Below are 14715 nucleotides of genomic sequence, written 5' to 3'. Positions count from 1 at the left end.
ACGTTCTGGATGAGTAGGTCTACTCCTGGGTTGTTTAAAGGCTTGTCTCATGGCGAAATAGGAGCAGTTCTGACTCTCAGGTTCTCGCAAACACAACGCACACCTTGTTCCAATAGCGTCTCATCCCCAATCTAAAAAATGTCAGCACTACCCCCACAAATCGAGACAATAAAACATAACGTGTTAATATAAGCACGGGTATTAAATTATATTCGTAAATATTGCGTCGAACGGTAAGTTCAATGTAAATACATGTTAGGAAACTTAAATTTAGTTGCACTATCATAAATTTCAACCTGAAATTAAGTTTACGGACGTTTCAAAGTGAATTGTCAGCTTGGAGAAATTATAGATTACCGTTCAATTCTATTCATCACAAAATTTGACATGCGACCATAATGTACTGACTAATGTATAAATGATGCGTAGCTACTTTTATAATTTACGAAATGCAAGGTATCATTCTCATTTCTCGGTTACATACATATTTTCGTTCGAGTAAGTTCTACATGAAACGTGCATTTCTCATGACTTTTACTTACTCGTTATTAATTTCGGGTGAAAGTGCAAAGTTGGAGTGCATTTAATTTCCCCATTTCCCGTCACGCAAGGGTGATTCCACATATTTTACATTGGAATGAGTTTCACTAGGGTACAATTAGTCATGTTTGATTCTTGTGATGAATAGGAAATGAAAATGCGAGTAATTGGTGAAGGAACTATCTAATGTTATTTTAATTTCAGATCTACCAGTTGTGGTGAAGTCGTCATTCGAGAAGTCAGTCTGGGTCCCGTAGTGGTGGCGAGACAGGTATGTAACTCCTTAGTTGCTGGGCTATGTCTAGTTCAACGGGCTATCAACTAATTAACTTTTATCTACTTGTATCCAGATCTGTCTCACATGGTCGAAAAGACAAGTCTCGCCGTTCAAAATAAAAATCCCTCACCCAAGTCTCACATCCAAATCTAAATTTAATTAAGACCCAGGTCAAAGTCACCTGCTCGAAAACGATTTTCTCACTTCTTCGAGGGAAAGTAAAGTGCGTCGTTGGGGGAGAAGTGTTATTCGCAGTGGGGTCTCGTTGCTCCAACTTTCAACGCACGCAAATCTTGAACAAAGATGATACTCACCAGCCTCCTGCTTGTAAGGTAGTAACTTTACACCAATAATTAATCATCATTATTACATGCATATTAGTTTATCGAATGAAAATGCGAATTCTGCTTAGAAGAGCTTAAGCTACGGAAAAATAGAACGACAGAAGATTGCAGCTAATTATATAACTACTTACGTAGATTGTGTATTATAATTGCATACCCACGGTGAGATATAAGCACAAATCTTGTTAGTATCGTATGACGGACACCACTAATTTGTAGTGAAACTTGAGTGTGAGCGTGTCAGTTGGGAGAAGTCTGATGTTCTAGAAGAAAGTTCATTTTGTGGAGAATCGGTGTAAGCATCGAATATGACACTACGAGTGTGATGTGGATTAGGCGTCAATAAATAATTATAATTGGACAATCCAGTGCTCTCCTCAATCAAGTGCCAAGCCATAAACATGATCAGAATTTCTCTCAAGGGGGTTGAACTATCAGATGTACTTATTTATGACATTTTTCACCTTGTATTAGTTCAACTTTATGATGATCTATATAATGATAAGTAAACATCGGAAATAGATGGTGATGGGCAAGAAGGGGTGGAGAAAGGACATCTTGGATGGTTAATTTAGGTGTAATCCACATAGATTACAATGTGTGAATAAACAGATTTGATCTTATCACGCGTTGATATCGATCCTTTGGATGTTGCACACCATGTAAAATCTGATTCTGAACCGAATTTATCAACATTATAGACTTTGTGTGAAGATGTTCCGTGTTGCATAGACGTACGGAGACATGGTTGTTGGTATAATGATTTACAAACTATGTACGGCATTTCACATGAATGGCTTCTTTCTCATATCTAAGAAATATGCACGCAATATCACAAAAGATACTGACAATGAGTTGTTCATTTTTTGTTGCTTTAGTTTTCTTGGAAGCTGTGAAGCATTTCCAGAGCCATTTGACGATGACGAGTTCTATGATGGAGTGGTTTCTCCTTTGAGAGCTTATGCCACCAACGCTCGAAGTCGCAGATCTCCCGAAGATAAATTTTCTACCATTAAAGATGCCGAAAGTCTCATTCCTTCGAATTACAGCATTCATGAACCACCTCCAACAAACAACAGTAAGTACAATTGCAAAGAAGTACTAATGCATATATGCATGTATAGTATGTATATATATATCTCCAACTTGTATGTACATTGTACATGTCTACCTAGTGCAGGATCGGAATTTTTTATTTTACCGTATACTATAGCATGGATGTGATCCACAAATCGGATAGGATCGGATCAGATCCATGTTATAGTAAACTGCCGGATAGATAGATTCGATCGGATAGAATTAATCCGGATTACCAACACTAGACTTGTTTAAAAAACTCTGGATTCAATAATGAACATAATGATGTATACATACATATAGTTTACACGGGTAGATATATTCTGTGGCAATCAACTATTCGATTCAACGTTTATGACCTTCAATTATTCTTTTGCATGGTTCAGTTCTTTGAAGACATTAGCGTTGATGTCAAGTCATAAGTTTTTTGTATTACATATTTATAAGATGAGACTGCTAGTTTTTGTGCATGCAACACAACAGTGGCAGGTGTTATGGATTCGGCGTACTTTAGTTGCGAGATTGTTCTTTTGAATTGAGATTGTCCAATTTGCTGGCTAGAAATTAGCTTCATTGTATTGCAATTTACAGCAGGTAATAAATTTTAGGTTTTGCAGCTTAAACCTTCATACTACTACCCATAAATATTTATTTACAAGTTCAGCCGCAATCAGTGGCATTGAAAATTCAATAAAGTTGCTCGATCATGAACCTGGGCGTCATTCAGTAATAGTTAAAACTTCATTACTGTCGATGTTGAATCATCTTAATTGGCATCGAGTCGTCCGTTGACAAATATGTAGCAATCGAGGTGGTTTACAACGTCAATACTAAAAAACGTCTAAAAAGGTTACGTTGTTTGCAATTAATGAATGGATCTTGTACACATGTACGACCTAGAATAAGTGCTATGCATACAGACCTATATCCCTACTTGAGTTGTTGGGTATCAAGTCATATAGTTGATTAATATTGCATTTGTCTATCAAAGTCATTTCCAATTTATTTGGATGTAGTTTGTAGAAACAAGGTTCGCAATATCTTTATTATTGATTGACCCTTGGATTGAAAATGCGTAAATGCTAAAGTTGCAAGTATTGTAAAATATGCATTATTGTTAATTAATACACATATTCATTCGTGTTACAGGTGAGCCGACGGGGGTAGATTTCTCCGTATTAATTATGAATGTTCGTGACATCAAGGAACTGAATGAGGTAATTCTTCTTGTCTCGTTCAAAAGTAACATTTACTTGTTGTGCCATGTTCATTTCGTATTCCAGCAATACTTTAGTTTAATTTGTTTTGTTAATTTTGTAAAGCGGCTACAATTTCATTTGTTCCCGTAATCTTTTTATTCTCTGTTGCATTTGTGTGAATGAATGTGTTGTCAATGTTTTTACAATGCTTTTACAAATACGCATTTCCGATGAGGATTTGGCTTCAAAATAGATTTTGTGTCACAAAACAAAAGCTAAAATGAAATGAACTGAGATAAGTAAAAGAACAATGAGTTCATGCATATACATTTTTGAGCTCTTAAAGGGTTCATAACCATTTGGGACATTGAAAAATTAACTTTTATTAGAAGCAAATAAATCAATAGACATCCAGTGAAAGTAAAAAAATACTAGCTAGATTTTTGGACTGCTTTGACATTGCTTGGTAAATAAAAGTAATTTTTTAGCTTCTGCACAGCCATCACCACTGTATGTCGTCAACTTTTGAATATGTTAGGTTTACATTTTTTAGTCATAAATAATTTAAACCACATCAAAAAGGTTTTCCAGCCAGACGACGGATAATTGTGCATATATAACTTTTAAAGTTGTTTAGGCCAACTCGTATGACATAGATAACAGGAACTGAATATTAAGCTTTCTATGATAACTTATTGAATTGAGGTTGATTGGGACTTTTGTATCTTTTTTTACAATGAACCCTTGCTTCCCGTAACGAACAACTAACTAATGGTTAACTTGGGTCTGCTGAACGGTGCTTGAACTTGACACTGATTTGCATCGCAAGGGATTAGGTGATTTGGTACGTGAACTAACAACGCTTCATTCTTTGCTTTTTATCGACCTTCTTTGTTCTACCCTCTTGCTTCTTCTTCCTGATTTTAACAACAGTTGCACGTTGTTTAGCAGGCCTGTTTCGTTTCAAAGCTGAAACCAGAAAGTTTTAGAACAATCTGGACACATCCGCAAGTAACATTTATGTACGTTGGCAATAATGATAGCAAGTATGTACTTGTGCGAGTAATTGTTGAACGATCTGGTTTTACATATGCAGCAGAAACGTTAACATGAATGCTAATTTTAAATTTAAGTTTATTTACACAATGAAGGCCATCTTGTTTTATCCCCGTTTTGCTAGTTCTGTTGTTAAATGTTGTTAGTTTGGTATTTCCTGAAGTTGAGTATGATTTTGTTGATTTAAAAACAAGGAATTGAGTCTGGAAATGAACCTCAGAATCTATTGGAAGGACACGAGATTGTCGCATTTAGCAGATAGAAGTGGGGACAAGTTTATAGTTTTGAACCCCAAACTGGTGGAGTCTATCTGGATGCCAGACATTTTCATAGGTATGTTAATCCTGATTCCTGTTTATTATCGACTAAAATGCATGTAAATATTCCATAGATAACATATAATAACACATCAATTTGACAATATTAAGAATGCGACACATCTTCATCGTATGATTATGATTATTGCAAATAAGGAACCATTTTTTAAAACCTCAGAAACAAAGTATTTCCAATGAATTTTGTGCGCAGATCATGTGAAGTCAGTGCAGCAACCAGCCCTGATAACAAAACCAGCCTCGTTAAGAGTCTACCCCGACAGCAGCGTCCGCTATTCTGCAAGGTAACTCAATTCTTTTGTTTTTTTCCAAACGGTGAATGCTGAATAATATGCATTTATCTATGATAAGCGACACGGATTTGTCTTCTGCGTCTTCTGGCTCTTATCAGTTGTCTGAATATTATATAAAAAATTTGCATAGAAATGATTTTGCTTCATTAGAGAAATTCCACAAATTCCTTTTTCCACTCGTTATAATACTATGAACTTCAAACTCGTTAAGCTAAATTAGAAAATAATATGTAATACATAATACGTATGAAATAAATAGTGAAGTCTAAAGTAAACATGAATCAGTGACTTAAATGCCACCATGATTACGTAATTCTCATTTTTTTCAGGATTACAGTGACAATGGCTTGTCAAATGGACTTTCATTTCGTAATTTTTTAACTTTTTAATACTTTTTTTGAAGTCTCGTTAATTCCCACTCTTTTAATTATTATAGTATCCCGCCGACACCCAACGGTAAATAATAATAGTAAAACTAAAAAATGGAAATAACTGAACATAGTTGAATTTTTTCAGGTGCAATGTTGACATGAAAAGCTGTACGTTTTTTAATGAAAATTTTAGACTAAAATGTCGCCTGGCATTGTTATATGATTAAAGCTACTAGTATTTGTGATCTTATTTGCCCTCGCTTCAAGTAGTCTAGTCGTAGTCACATCAAAATCAGACTTTGCTTGGTTCTGACGATGTTATGTACAATAAATATGTACATATTTTCGAGACTTTTTTTCTTAATGTTCAATGTGTTTTCTCGGCGAGTGCCAATGCTTGCAAGTTGATTTGTGTTGTATGCAAAGTCCGATGAGTGACATATTGCTTATTTTTCCATGATTGAATTTCTATAAATGAAAATATTCGTTCATTCTGTTGCTCCTTCTGACAGATGCGTATTCGAGTCAGATTATGGCACTGGATTGGCGTGAAGGAAAAGGAGCACTATTGGTGGACTTCTTAGAACTTCCAAATTTTGACGTGGCTTTGGACACAACCCAAAATTTTATGGTCAACACTTCATCAGGTCGGTTTAAGACTCATTCAAAAATTGAGATCATTCGGTAGAATGGAATTGTAGTGGGGAAAATTGATGAATCCCGAGTTCTCCAAACTGTGCATCATCTTCGTTACGAGCTGGTGTCAAACAATGCATCATTTGTACTAATGATCAGCCACGCCAGAGATTATGCACATATACAACGTAACGTGACGGCGTGGCGTTTTGTCAAGAATTTGCTAATCGTTCGATGACACCTACACGGTATTTGGTTGGAGCTTCTCTTCTGTGTCCGTGTGTGGTATACAGGCGTTAGGCTACGTTTAAAACTTGAGTATATGTAGTGAGAACAAAGAGAATTCAAGGAAAGCCAATTTTGCTGTTGATGTATTTTGTGTAGTTTCATTACATCAAGAAATTCGCCTCACATCATTTATTTTGCTTGACATGTTTGCAGGATCGTATTCGGGAATTCGATTCACAATTCTTCTCAGAAGAAAATTAAGTTATCATCTCATCCAAACCTACTTACCAAGCACACTTTTCATCATTGTAAGTTGGCTGAGCTTCTTGGTGCCTCCTGAGTCTGGTACATATTGCGATTGCTAAAATTGTAGATATTTTGTCGTATGAACTTATTTATAACCGCATTAATAATTCCATTTGTTAATTAAATAGTTCCCGGAAGAATGGCCCTGTGCATGACTACTCTCCTGACATTAACAGCAATGTTCTCCGCCGTGCGGTTAGTCTGCTTTTATTTAAATGATCGCAATTTCTAGGATGAATTACAAAAATTGGGCAAAAAGTTTGAGCAATTTGTAAATTTTACAGGCAAAACACACCGAACGTGTCATACGGTAACAGAGTAAAAACTTGCTTACTAAATGTAATAGAATGAAAAGATGTGTTTCTAATTTTTTGTATTTTTCAAAAATATTTCTTCACGTCATCACTTTGTTGAAACGTTCGAAAAAAAAGTCAAGGCTCTCGATATCTGGATGGTGGTGAGTACATATATTTCTAGAAAAATATTTAATATAATTATGTTCGATTTTCCAGTTTAACCAGTCCTTATTGTCTTTCAGGTCTGCATTATATTCGTTTTCCTTACACTTGTTGAGTACACAGTTTTATTAAAGTGAGTCGTTTGGCATTGGGAAATATTATAAATAATACTTTTAAATAGTAGTAAATATGCTCAATCAATACTCTGAATTTGCCCTGCACGGGAATTTGATATGATTATGCGGACAATTACATTTTTCTGTATGGATGGACATAGGTTGCGATCAAAGAAGACTAAGCCACCACCAAAGATTAGCAGCACCGTTGCTGCCCTCACTCAAAACGGGACTCAACCAATGATTGGTTATCGGACCTACGGAGAATTTCCAAGTCTGCAGGTATATAAATACCTTTACTACAACACAATTATAGCATATTGCAATTATTGCATACATACCAATAGATGCCCATAAAGTAAAAAAATCAGCACAATAATACGACTTGAATGGTCATGGTTTACAGCACATCAAGCAGTACGAGTCGTCTCAGAGCAATGGGGTGGGAGGAGACGTGCGAAGGAGGTCCCCTCCAGAGACGAATGGACCCACGCCACCGGACCCCACGCCAGTGCCAGCAAAGCCCGTGCCTCCACCACCACCATCACAACCACCACCTCCACTTCCAGCCCCACCCCCACCAGTGTCTGTGCCACACCCCATTATTTCGTCCACGGAGAGGGCTTTGAGCAAGTATGAGCTGGCTGCAAAGAAAATTGAGAAATTCACATCCATCGTGATACCCTCACTTTTCATAGTCTTTAATTTCATTTACTGGCCTTGGCTTATCGAAAGTGCCAACTACTATGACCATCGCAAGTCCTCCACCGTCTATCATGCTCTTTAACAATAAGCTCACATCACGGTTGACGATCTAATAATTTCTTCGGTCGAAGAAAGAGTATCATTTCTTGAGGTGGCGACCCATTCAATGGCGTCATATTTATTTTAATAAATAGCATCAGTCATTGTTTTAATCTTGGCTCATCTGCATTTTTATGTATGCAGTAGTACAACCAATTCTACCTTGCTGAATAGAATTTTAAAAGATTGAGTCAACCGGTTAGCCACCGGAGACTGAATCGAAATAATACTTAATTAAGCTAATTAGAGTAATTATACCATTACTAAATATTATGTTGACAGACTTGCATATATCGACGTTAAAGCTAAAAATGAATTACTGCATAAAGTAAGAAACGAGAGAACAAATAACATCTTATTAACAGGAATCATTTATTTAAACAGGTAAAGATTTATGTAACAAAAAACACATCCAACAGTAGTGCATCACATTTACATGTTGCATACTGTATAAGTTATACATATATATGTAGAGGTCATTGTTTTTGTGCGGTAAAAAGTTATTCTTCGTATGTAGTTGTTAGAGTACGTAGTGTGATGCCATAAAATGAGACTTTATCGCAAATTTTGCGCAGGATATATATATGTATCGTTAGATTATCTTTTGTATATTTTTTGGCTATATGCGTCACTATATATTTAAATGGGTCGAATGATTGTGAGCCCAAATTTGATTACCGAAATGTTGGGCATATTTATATAGTAGTGGATCGACTTATTTTGGAATATTTAATTTAAAGAGAAATGTCGATGTTGAATATGACTTTGTAATAAATAAACAATAATGAGAATGCGAATATTGAGAAAGTATTGCGAAATCTACATACATACTCTTTTTCTATTGAGCTCCAAATGGATTCTCCACCACCATATATCAAAAGTCTATATACCTTCAAGTTATTTGTAGTTGCGAAAACAAAAATCATTTCAACTCGTATGTTTATACATTAAGACGAAAATAACAAGTCTTTAAGATAAAATCAACCAATTACAATTACAATTTTTGGATATTTCTTGAAAAGTGCACGTAATTCAATACTGCTTTCACTTCCTGTGTCCCAACTTCATTTTTACATACAATTTCATGAACATACCTAACACATTAAGGGTTGCAAAAGGAAATACAATATCCAATTGAAATTCCTGTCAAAAGTACATAAACATCAATCTAAAATATTTAGGTTCCTCTGTATGTATACGCACGTGGCTACTAAGTGATAGTTCTCAAAGTGATACTGCATTGTATTGTGCTGCACGCAAATTAAAAAGTTACAGTGCTTCCACTTGAAAGCTTTAATTATTAGAACCTGCTGGGTAATTGATCAACCTTTCTTATTTTATGAGAAAATTACTCGGGAAGAAATCCGATCGATTTCAATGAGTTTGAATTATTCAGTTAAATGCTTGCTAAATGAACCGTGTATTAAAAAATGTATTTTCATTTGTGTGTGTGTGTGTGATCGATTTGCGATGTGGGTTGGGCAGCAGTAATATATGTTGTATATAAATTAAGATGAGATGATAAGCATTAATACAGTAAGATAGTTTTAAAATTCAGAGATCGTCGTCCCCTATGCCAGCGAATGCACTATTCTCTAGAAACAGATTGTCATTGGAATTAATAATTGAATTTTGATGATGTCGAATACTGCTCGAGGAAGGACGGCGTTTGGTGACCCCCATACTGGGTTGGAAATCGGAAGATCCATTTCTGGAAAGGGAGGTGGTTGGGGTGCTGGGATTAGAAGACGACGCGCGACCGTTGGTAGAAATTGTGGGACTGGAATTTGAAGATCCGCTGGCAGTTGATCTATTTCCATTACTAAATGGTTTTCCGAGTATGATATCCTCGTTTAGTGGAACAGTCTCACCATCCCGACGAATGAAGTACAGCATTGATCTCACAGATTGAACCTATTACGGAATATTATATTTCTTATATTTACTTATTCCTGCATTCTAATTTCTGATTGGTACCTACCCCGATATGGGATGGGTTTTGTGGGTGCTGCTTAGCCAGGTCATGAGCAACAAAATCTGCTACCATTTCCTTGAGACATAGAGCCATAATTACGGATAATTCGGAAGCAATGGTGACCTGAAAGCAAGAGAGCAACTAAAATATCCCACAAACATCAGAAGAAATTGAAGAAGAGATGTGTAAAACTAACCCATTCTAATTTATCTTTCGATAACAAATATTCGAAAGACATCTCTGCCTTCATTCCCCCACCAATTTCCTAAAGAAACAAAAACATTTAATTAACTTGTCATTTATTAAAAATGCACATTACAAAAACATGTTATTGTCTGTCATATCCACTTACATGATGTAAAGTGATTCGCCAGCATTTCATACGGGATATTTTATACACGATCTCTTCTCTTCGTGGTGTAACCACAACTAATTCCTTATTTCCAACGTAAACTGTAATTTCGTTCATGAGCGGACTTTCAATATGACAGTACGGAAATTTGAAATATCCATAAAATCTCAGTCTTCTTGCAGTCATTACATACTATGATATCAGATTAAATATGTTAATATACATATGATTATGACTGTTTTATAAAAGTTAACAAAAATCATACATCTTTTTTATTCCCTTTGGACTGGAAGGAAGTGAGCTGCTTTAAAATCTCTCTCGGAACCATGATCCACCCATTCTCTATATCTAAATTTTATATTACGAAATTTTACTCAGATTTCGCTTGGGAAAAATGAAGAAATTTATGCTGTACTATATTATTTAATCACCTGCCACAGTTTGTACATAAATGAGAAAAAGCCCAACTGCATCTTCGACTATCATGTTATCAACACTCAGGTCCCATGAACTGAAAAAATTCCATAATTAGTTAACCTTCTATTGTTACACATTCTTTCAAAATATAATTCTTATTCCTCGAAAATCTTAGAAAATCTATTATCTATTAGACAATTCATCTTACCATTTCCGAAGAACGATTCGATGGTCCTCGTTCAACCTGTAAAAAAGCTTCACAATAAACCAGGTCCATACAATTCAGATATAAAAACATGCTTCACCTGTTCAACCATTTAATTGATATACAAGGTGATTCATATTCCTCCAACTTTCTAACAACTGAAATGCAGGTAAAATAATACCTGTGTAAGAATGATCATCCATTATTATATCTTAACAGTTTAAATAAATACCTATCCATGTTCCATCTGGTTCTTTCCGATTAATGTATAATCCAAAGTATTCTGTAAAATCTTCTCGCAGCTTCAATTCTTCAGCCACAATCTGATAACATGGTACGAAATTAGTATGAATATAACGATATTAAACAAGCGTACATTAGCCACCTTTAATAAGACGGAAGTTGATGCATTGTTCCACACATCGACATTCATCATTTGATGCCCGTTTGGAAGATACACATCCAGTGACCTTTTAGAAACTGGTTCGGCGCTGGTTTCATGTTGTGCCAATCGTAGGAAGCCCGTAAATAATTCCGATTTGGCAACGTCCTGGTTTTGACTAGCTGTGAATTTTATGAAATTACATGTATTTACTGCGAGGGATTTATATATATCACGAGACCAGCAGAGATATTTATTAGGTGGGTGGATCAAGTCAACGTTACCAGTCTGAATATATTTCTCTATCCTGCATCTCCGCTCCTCTAGCTGACCGGAAGTGAGAGAGAGGAACTTCTTTGGGGGAAAAGCAGGCAGATTTCCGGTCCCCACCTCCTTCCGCAACTGCTCGTGAAGACCAAGAAATTGACGGTAGCGGAGTGAGCAGTGAAAGTTGCCATTGACGTACAGGTTGTAAATCTGCAACATTTTGTTATGTATTATTTTTATTTTTTAAATAATAGATGATTTAAATCGTCCAACCAGATCCCTAGCTTATAAAAATACTCACCAAGTATGAGGTATCGCCTCCCCGCACTTCCACACTGTCCGGTATGGAAAAATGCATTTTCAGAATTACCGATCACAAAGTATAAGTTCAATTTGAGCAGAAAAATTGTTTTCCCGTTACATTTTTTAGTTATAATAAGATTAAGTAGTATAGTTAACTATATACTATTATAATAATTTTTGTGTACAACAGTCAATATTATCAAACAATTGCACTGCTCCTCCTATAGTTCACCTATAAAAACGTTGTATTTAGTAAAGTCTATTACTTCCCTTATGGTCTAGTTGGCACAATAATCTAAGTTGCCTACAGAATAATAATGTCAAAAGTTTCTCATGCAAATTTAATTTTCTCACGGTTTGTTATGCAGAACAATACAAATATGTAGGATGAAACTATACTATGCTTACATCTTTATCAATATCACATTTTTATAATGACATTTGGGGAACATAATACAAATCCTCAATAATCTTTAATGCATAATTAATAACAACAATAATCAATGGTATCCACCGTCCGAGAGTTGCGTACGCTTTTGTTTAGTCACAATACAATAAGACTTCTCCAAAGTGTCAAGAAAGTTAATACTGCCTGATAAATTGAATGCTACGAGTTGAATAGTATGTGTGAAATATTATTCGTATTCTGATCTGAACTCTCACATTTTGGTACGGATTACTAATAATTTATACACATGATAAGACTGTTAACTACTAATCAGTCAGCCTGCTTGTCACTTTTTCTGTTCCTACTTTCATTCCAAGTCAGCATCTCCTCTGAAGTACAGAAATTCGTTACTGAATGGATAAGTGTGAATGGCATACAAACTTTAGCTTATCACCACTGAAGAAAATGTGGAATGTCAGTTTATTTTGAAGTCATCTTTAAATTCTTGTCAAATTATTTGAAATCGTATCAAGCAACACAATTAATCCTATATAGAATATTAAATGCAGCAACTAAGTAATTCTATAATTTTTATGGCACACACAAATCAATTTTTTGTAAAAAATATTGCAAGACAGACGAGGTCGGCACACATTCAGGTTAAAGTCACTTGTTTTTTGTGTAATGTATACAAAGACATCCACCCACACATTTTTCTTATATCTGCTGAGGTTTAACGAGGTTTAAAGACCTTTGCTTAATGAAATGATGCATTTTATTTATTTATCTTGTTTCTCTCTCTCTAAATGTGTGCCGTTTACGTTAATTTATTTAATTGATGAATTAGGAGTTAGGTTAGAAGAGAGAAATAAATCTGCAATTGGCTAAAATTACGAAACAGCCTAAGACAGCCAAGCAAACCTTTTACTTTTGTTAAATCAAGTGCGAGAAAAAGAGTTCGTGCTTCTTTTGGACTGTCGTCGGCTGTGAAGCAGTGCAACAAAAGCTTTTATTTTTGCAGATTTTGAGTAGGTGGGTAGAAGAAGAAGGCAAAGTGGAGAAGAAAGTGAGTGTAAATCTGCTTGCTCAGCAAATAAGTTGGTACGATAGAACGGGAACAGTTGCATTAGAGATACCGAGATTTAGGTAGGATCCATTTCTCTCTGCAGTCTCAACAACTGGAATTGCGAGTTGAAACAGAAAATGCAAAGATACATTATGTCAAAACCAAGTAGCTCATTAAAAACATGAACAATTTTGTACACGTAGAGGTTTATTTATTACTGTTGAACTGGACTAGAGGACACGGCGTTTTAATTTAAAATCAATCGAGCAGCAAAAACCAATCATTTATCATCTCATCATCTCAGAAATTCTTTTATAGGGATTAATAATAGTTTACATCTATATACTATAAACAGATTTTGATTACATAACATTTGCTACGGATTTCGAACGTATTCTCATTGTATTGATAATATTTCAAGAAATGCGGTGAATATATATTTCCTCTACTTTTTTCGCCATTCTTCTCTTTCCTTAAATTCCCTCTCTACTTCCTCCAAGTATGGCTTAAGGTAGTAATCGTCCTACAAATTGTCAGAACAACATGGTTTGGAAATATTATTCAACATCAAATTATAAATTCTGTAGCTTATTTCACATAAAAAAAGGTGACATCTCAAACGCACCTGTTCGAAAGTTAACCACTCTTCCTTGGGAAGATAAATCTTTTGCATCGAGAGTTGCATAGCTCGGATGATGCGGAAATTCCTCTCGTCCACGACGTTTGCGGGGAGGCGGCGGAGGGCCTCAACCACCTCGGGGGTCTCATTCAAACAATCGTGAAACTTCAATCCTAAGTCCATAAAATATGCATCATAATACACACCCACCGTAACTACTTTCAGCCTAAATGAACGTTACGTACCATATTTGTTGAATCCAGCGTAGTTCCACGCCCAGCGCTTAAGACCAGCTAAATAAAAAAAACAGCCTGCATTTCTACCCAGGGACAAACTAGAGAATAATATGGGAATGTTTGCCGTAATTTTTGCATGGGTTTCATAGATGTTATGTTTAGTAAAATATCGATCGGTATTTATTCAATTATACTTGAAACTCGTACATTGCGCACGTATTCATACTCTAAGATTTAATAAACTACTGAACAACTTACGGAAAAGTCCTTTAGCAGCAGCCATCCTCGAGCACCTTCAAAAACGTCCAGCCAGGAATTTAAGTTTCCGAATGAACTCTTAAATTTTCCAAGTAAAGTTTCTGGTGAAAATTTGGATGAAGGTTTAAAGTTTTGTGCCAATGGGAGAGCAACTCGAGGACTTTTGACCAGATGGGATGAGTAGTGGAGCGAGCAGAGTTGGATGGT

General features: G+C 35.6%; 3 protein-coding genes across 5 annotated transcripts; 1 reads left to right on the top strand and 2 right to left on the bottom strand.

The window, feature by feature from the left end:
- The first annotated feature begins 11 nt into the window (after positions 1–11).
- LOC110845810 (gamma-aminobutyric acid receptor subunit rho-2) lies at positions 12–8837 on the top strand. 3 transcript variants are annotated; one of them, XM_022092322.2, is made up of 18 exons: positions 12–233; positions 745–811; positions 891–1149; positions 2040–2239; positions 3388–3455; positions 4688–4826; positions 5022–5112; positions 5451–5490; positions 5558–5577; positions 5638–5660; positions 6005–6139; positions 6570–6701; positions 6791–6857; positions 6947–6972; positions 7094–7119; positions 7201–7253; positions 7398–7518; positions 7643–8837. In XM_022092322.2, exons 3-18 carry the CDS (start codon positions 1121–1123, stop codon positions 8021–8023), a joined length of 1551 nt encoding a protein of 516 aa, XP_021948014.1. In that variant the 5' UTR covers positions 12–233; positions 745–811; positions 891–1120; the 3' UTR covers positions 8024–8837. The 3 variants fall into 3 exon arrangements, with proteins under 3 accessions (XP_021948014.1, XP_035706312.1, XP_035706313.1); XM_035850419.1 differs by having other exon boundaries at positions 15–233; positions 891–1144; XM_035850420.1 differs by lacking the exons at positions 12–233; positions 745–811; positions 891–1149; positions 2040–2239 and adding an exon at positions 2754–2832.
- LOC110845811 (sorting nexin-17) lies at positions 8396–13407 on the bottom strand. The gene is made up of 12 exons (XM_022092323.2): positions 11940–13407; positions 11656–11848; positions 11375–11553; positions 11222–11312; positions 11090–11147; positions 10993–11028; positions 10799–10878; positions 10633–10715; positions 10368–10559; positions 10212–10280; positions 10022–10138; positions 8396–9954 (listed from the first exon to the last, which is right to left on the bottom strand). Exons 1-12 carry the CDS (start codon positions 11994–11996, stop codon positions 9595–9597), a joined length of 1515 nt encoding a protein of 504 aa, XP_021948015.1. The 5' UTR covers positions 11997–13407; the 3' UTR covers positions 8396–9594.
- A 172-nt stretch (positions 13408–13579) lies between these two features.
- On the bottom strand, positions 13580–14670 carry LOC110846647 (cytochrome b-c1 complex subunit 7). Its single transcript, XM_022093464.2, has 4 exons — positions 14509–14670; positions 14260–14307; positions 14021–14187; positions 13580–13918 (listed from the first exon to the last, which is right to left on the bottom strand). The coding sequence occupies exons 1-4, from the start codon at positions 14531–14533 to the stop codon at positions 13841–13843; spliced, it is 318 nt and encodes a 105-aa protein (XP_021949156.1). The 5' UTR covers positions 14534–14670; the 3' UTR covers positions 13580–13840.
- Between the last annotated feature and the right edge of the window lie 45 nt (positions 14671–14715).

Source organism: Folsomia candida, unplaced genomic scaffold (assembly GCF_002217175.1).
Source record: "Folsomia candida strain VU population unplaced genomic scaffold, ASM221717v1 Fcan01_Sc003, whole genome shotgun sequence".
Lineage (NCBI taxonomy): Eukaryota > Metazoa > Arthropoda > Collembola > Entomobryomorpha > Isotomidae > Folsomia > Folsomia candida.
This window is presented reverse-complemented; position numbering and strand designations above follow the sequence as displayed.

Bases quoted from the DNA above. Each gene is read 5' to 3' on its own strand.
- LOC110845810 (XM_022092322.2), top strand. From the start codon at position 1,121: ATGATACTCACCAGCCTCCTGCTTGTAAG. The intron at 4,827-5,021 runs GTATGTTAATCC...TTTTGTGCGCAG, and splicing joins GATGCCAGACATTTTCATAG to ATCATGTGAAGTCAGTGCAG. The intron at 6,702-6,790 runs GTACATATTGCG...TTAATTAAATAG, and splicing joins CTTGGTGCCTCCTGAGTCTG to TTCCCGGAAGAATGGCCCTG.
- LOC110845811 (XM_022092323.2), bottom strand. From the start codon at position 11,996: ATGCATTTTTCCATACCGGACAGTGTGGAAGTGCGGGGAGGCGATACC. The intron at 11,029-11,089 runs GTGAAGCATGTT...GCTTTTTTACAG, and splicing joins TCAATTAAATGGTTGAACAG to GTTGAACGAGGACCATCGAA. The intron at 10,560-10,632 runs GTATGATTTTTG...CTGATATCATAG, and splicing joins CCAAAGGGAATAAAAAAGAT to TATGTAATGACTGCAAGAAG.
- LOC110846647 (XM_022093464.2), bottom strand. From the start codon at position 14,533: ATGGCTGCTGCTAAAGGACTTTTCC. The intron at 14,308-14,508 runs GTAAGTTGTTCA...TTTTTTATTTAG, and splicing joins TGCTGCTAAAGGACTTTTCC to CTGGTCTTAAGCGCTGGGCG. The intron at 14,188-14,259 runs GTACGTAACGTT...TTATGGACTTAG, and splicing joins CGCTGGATTCAACAAATATG to GATTGAAGTTTCACGATTGT.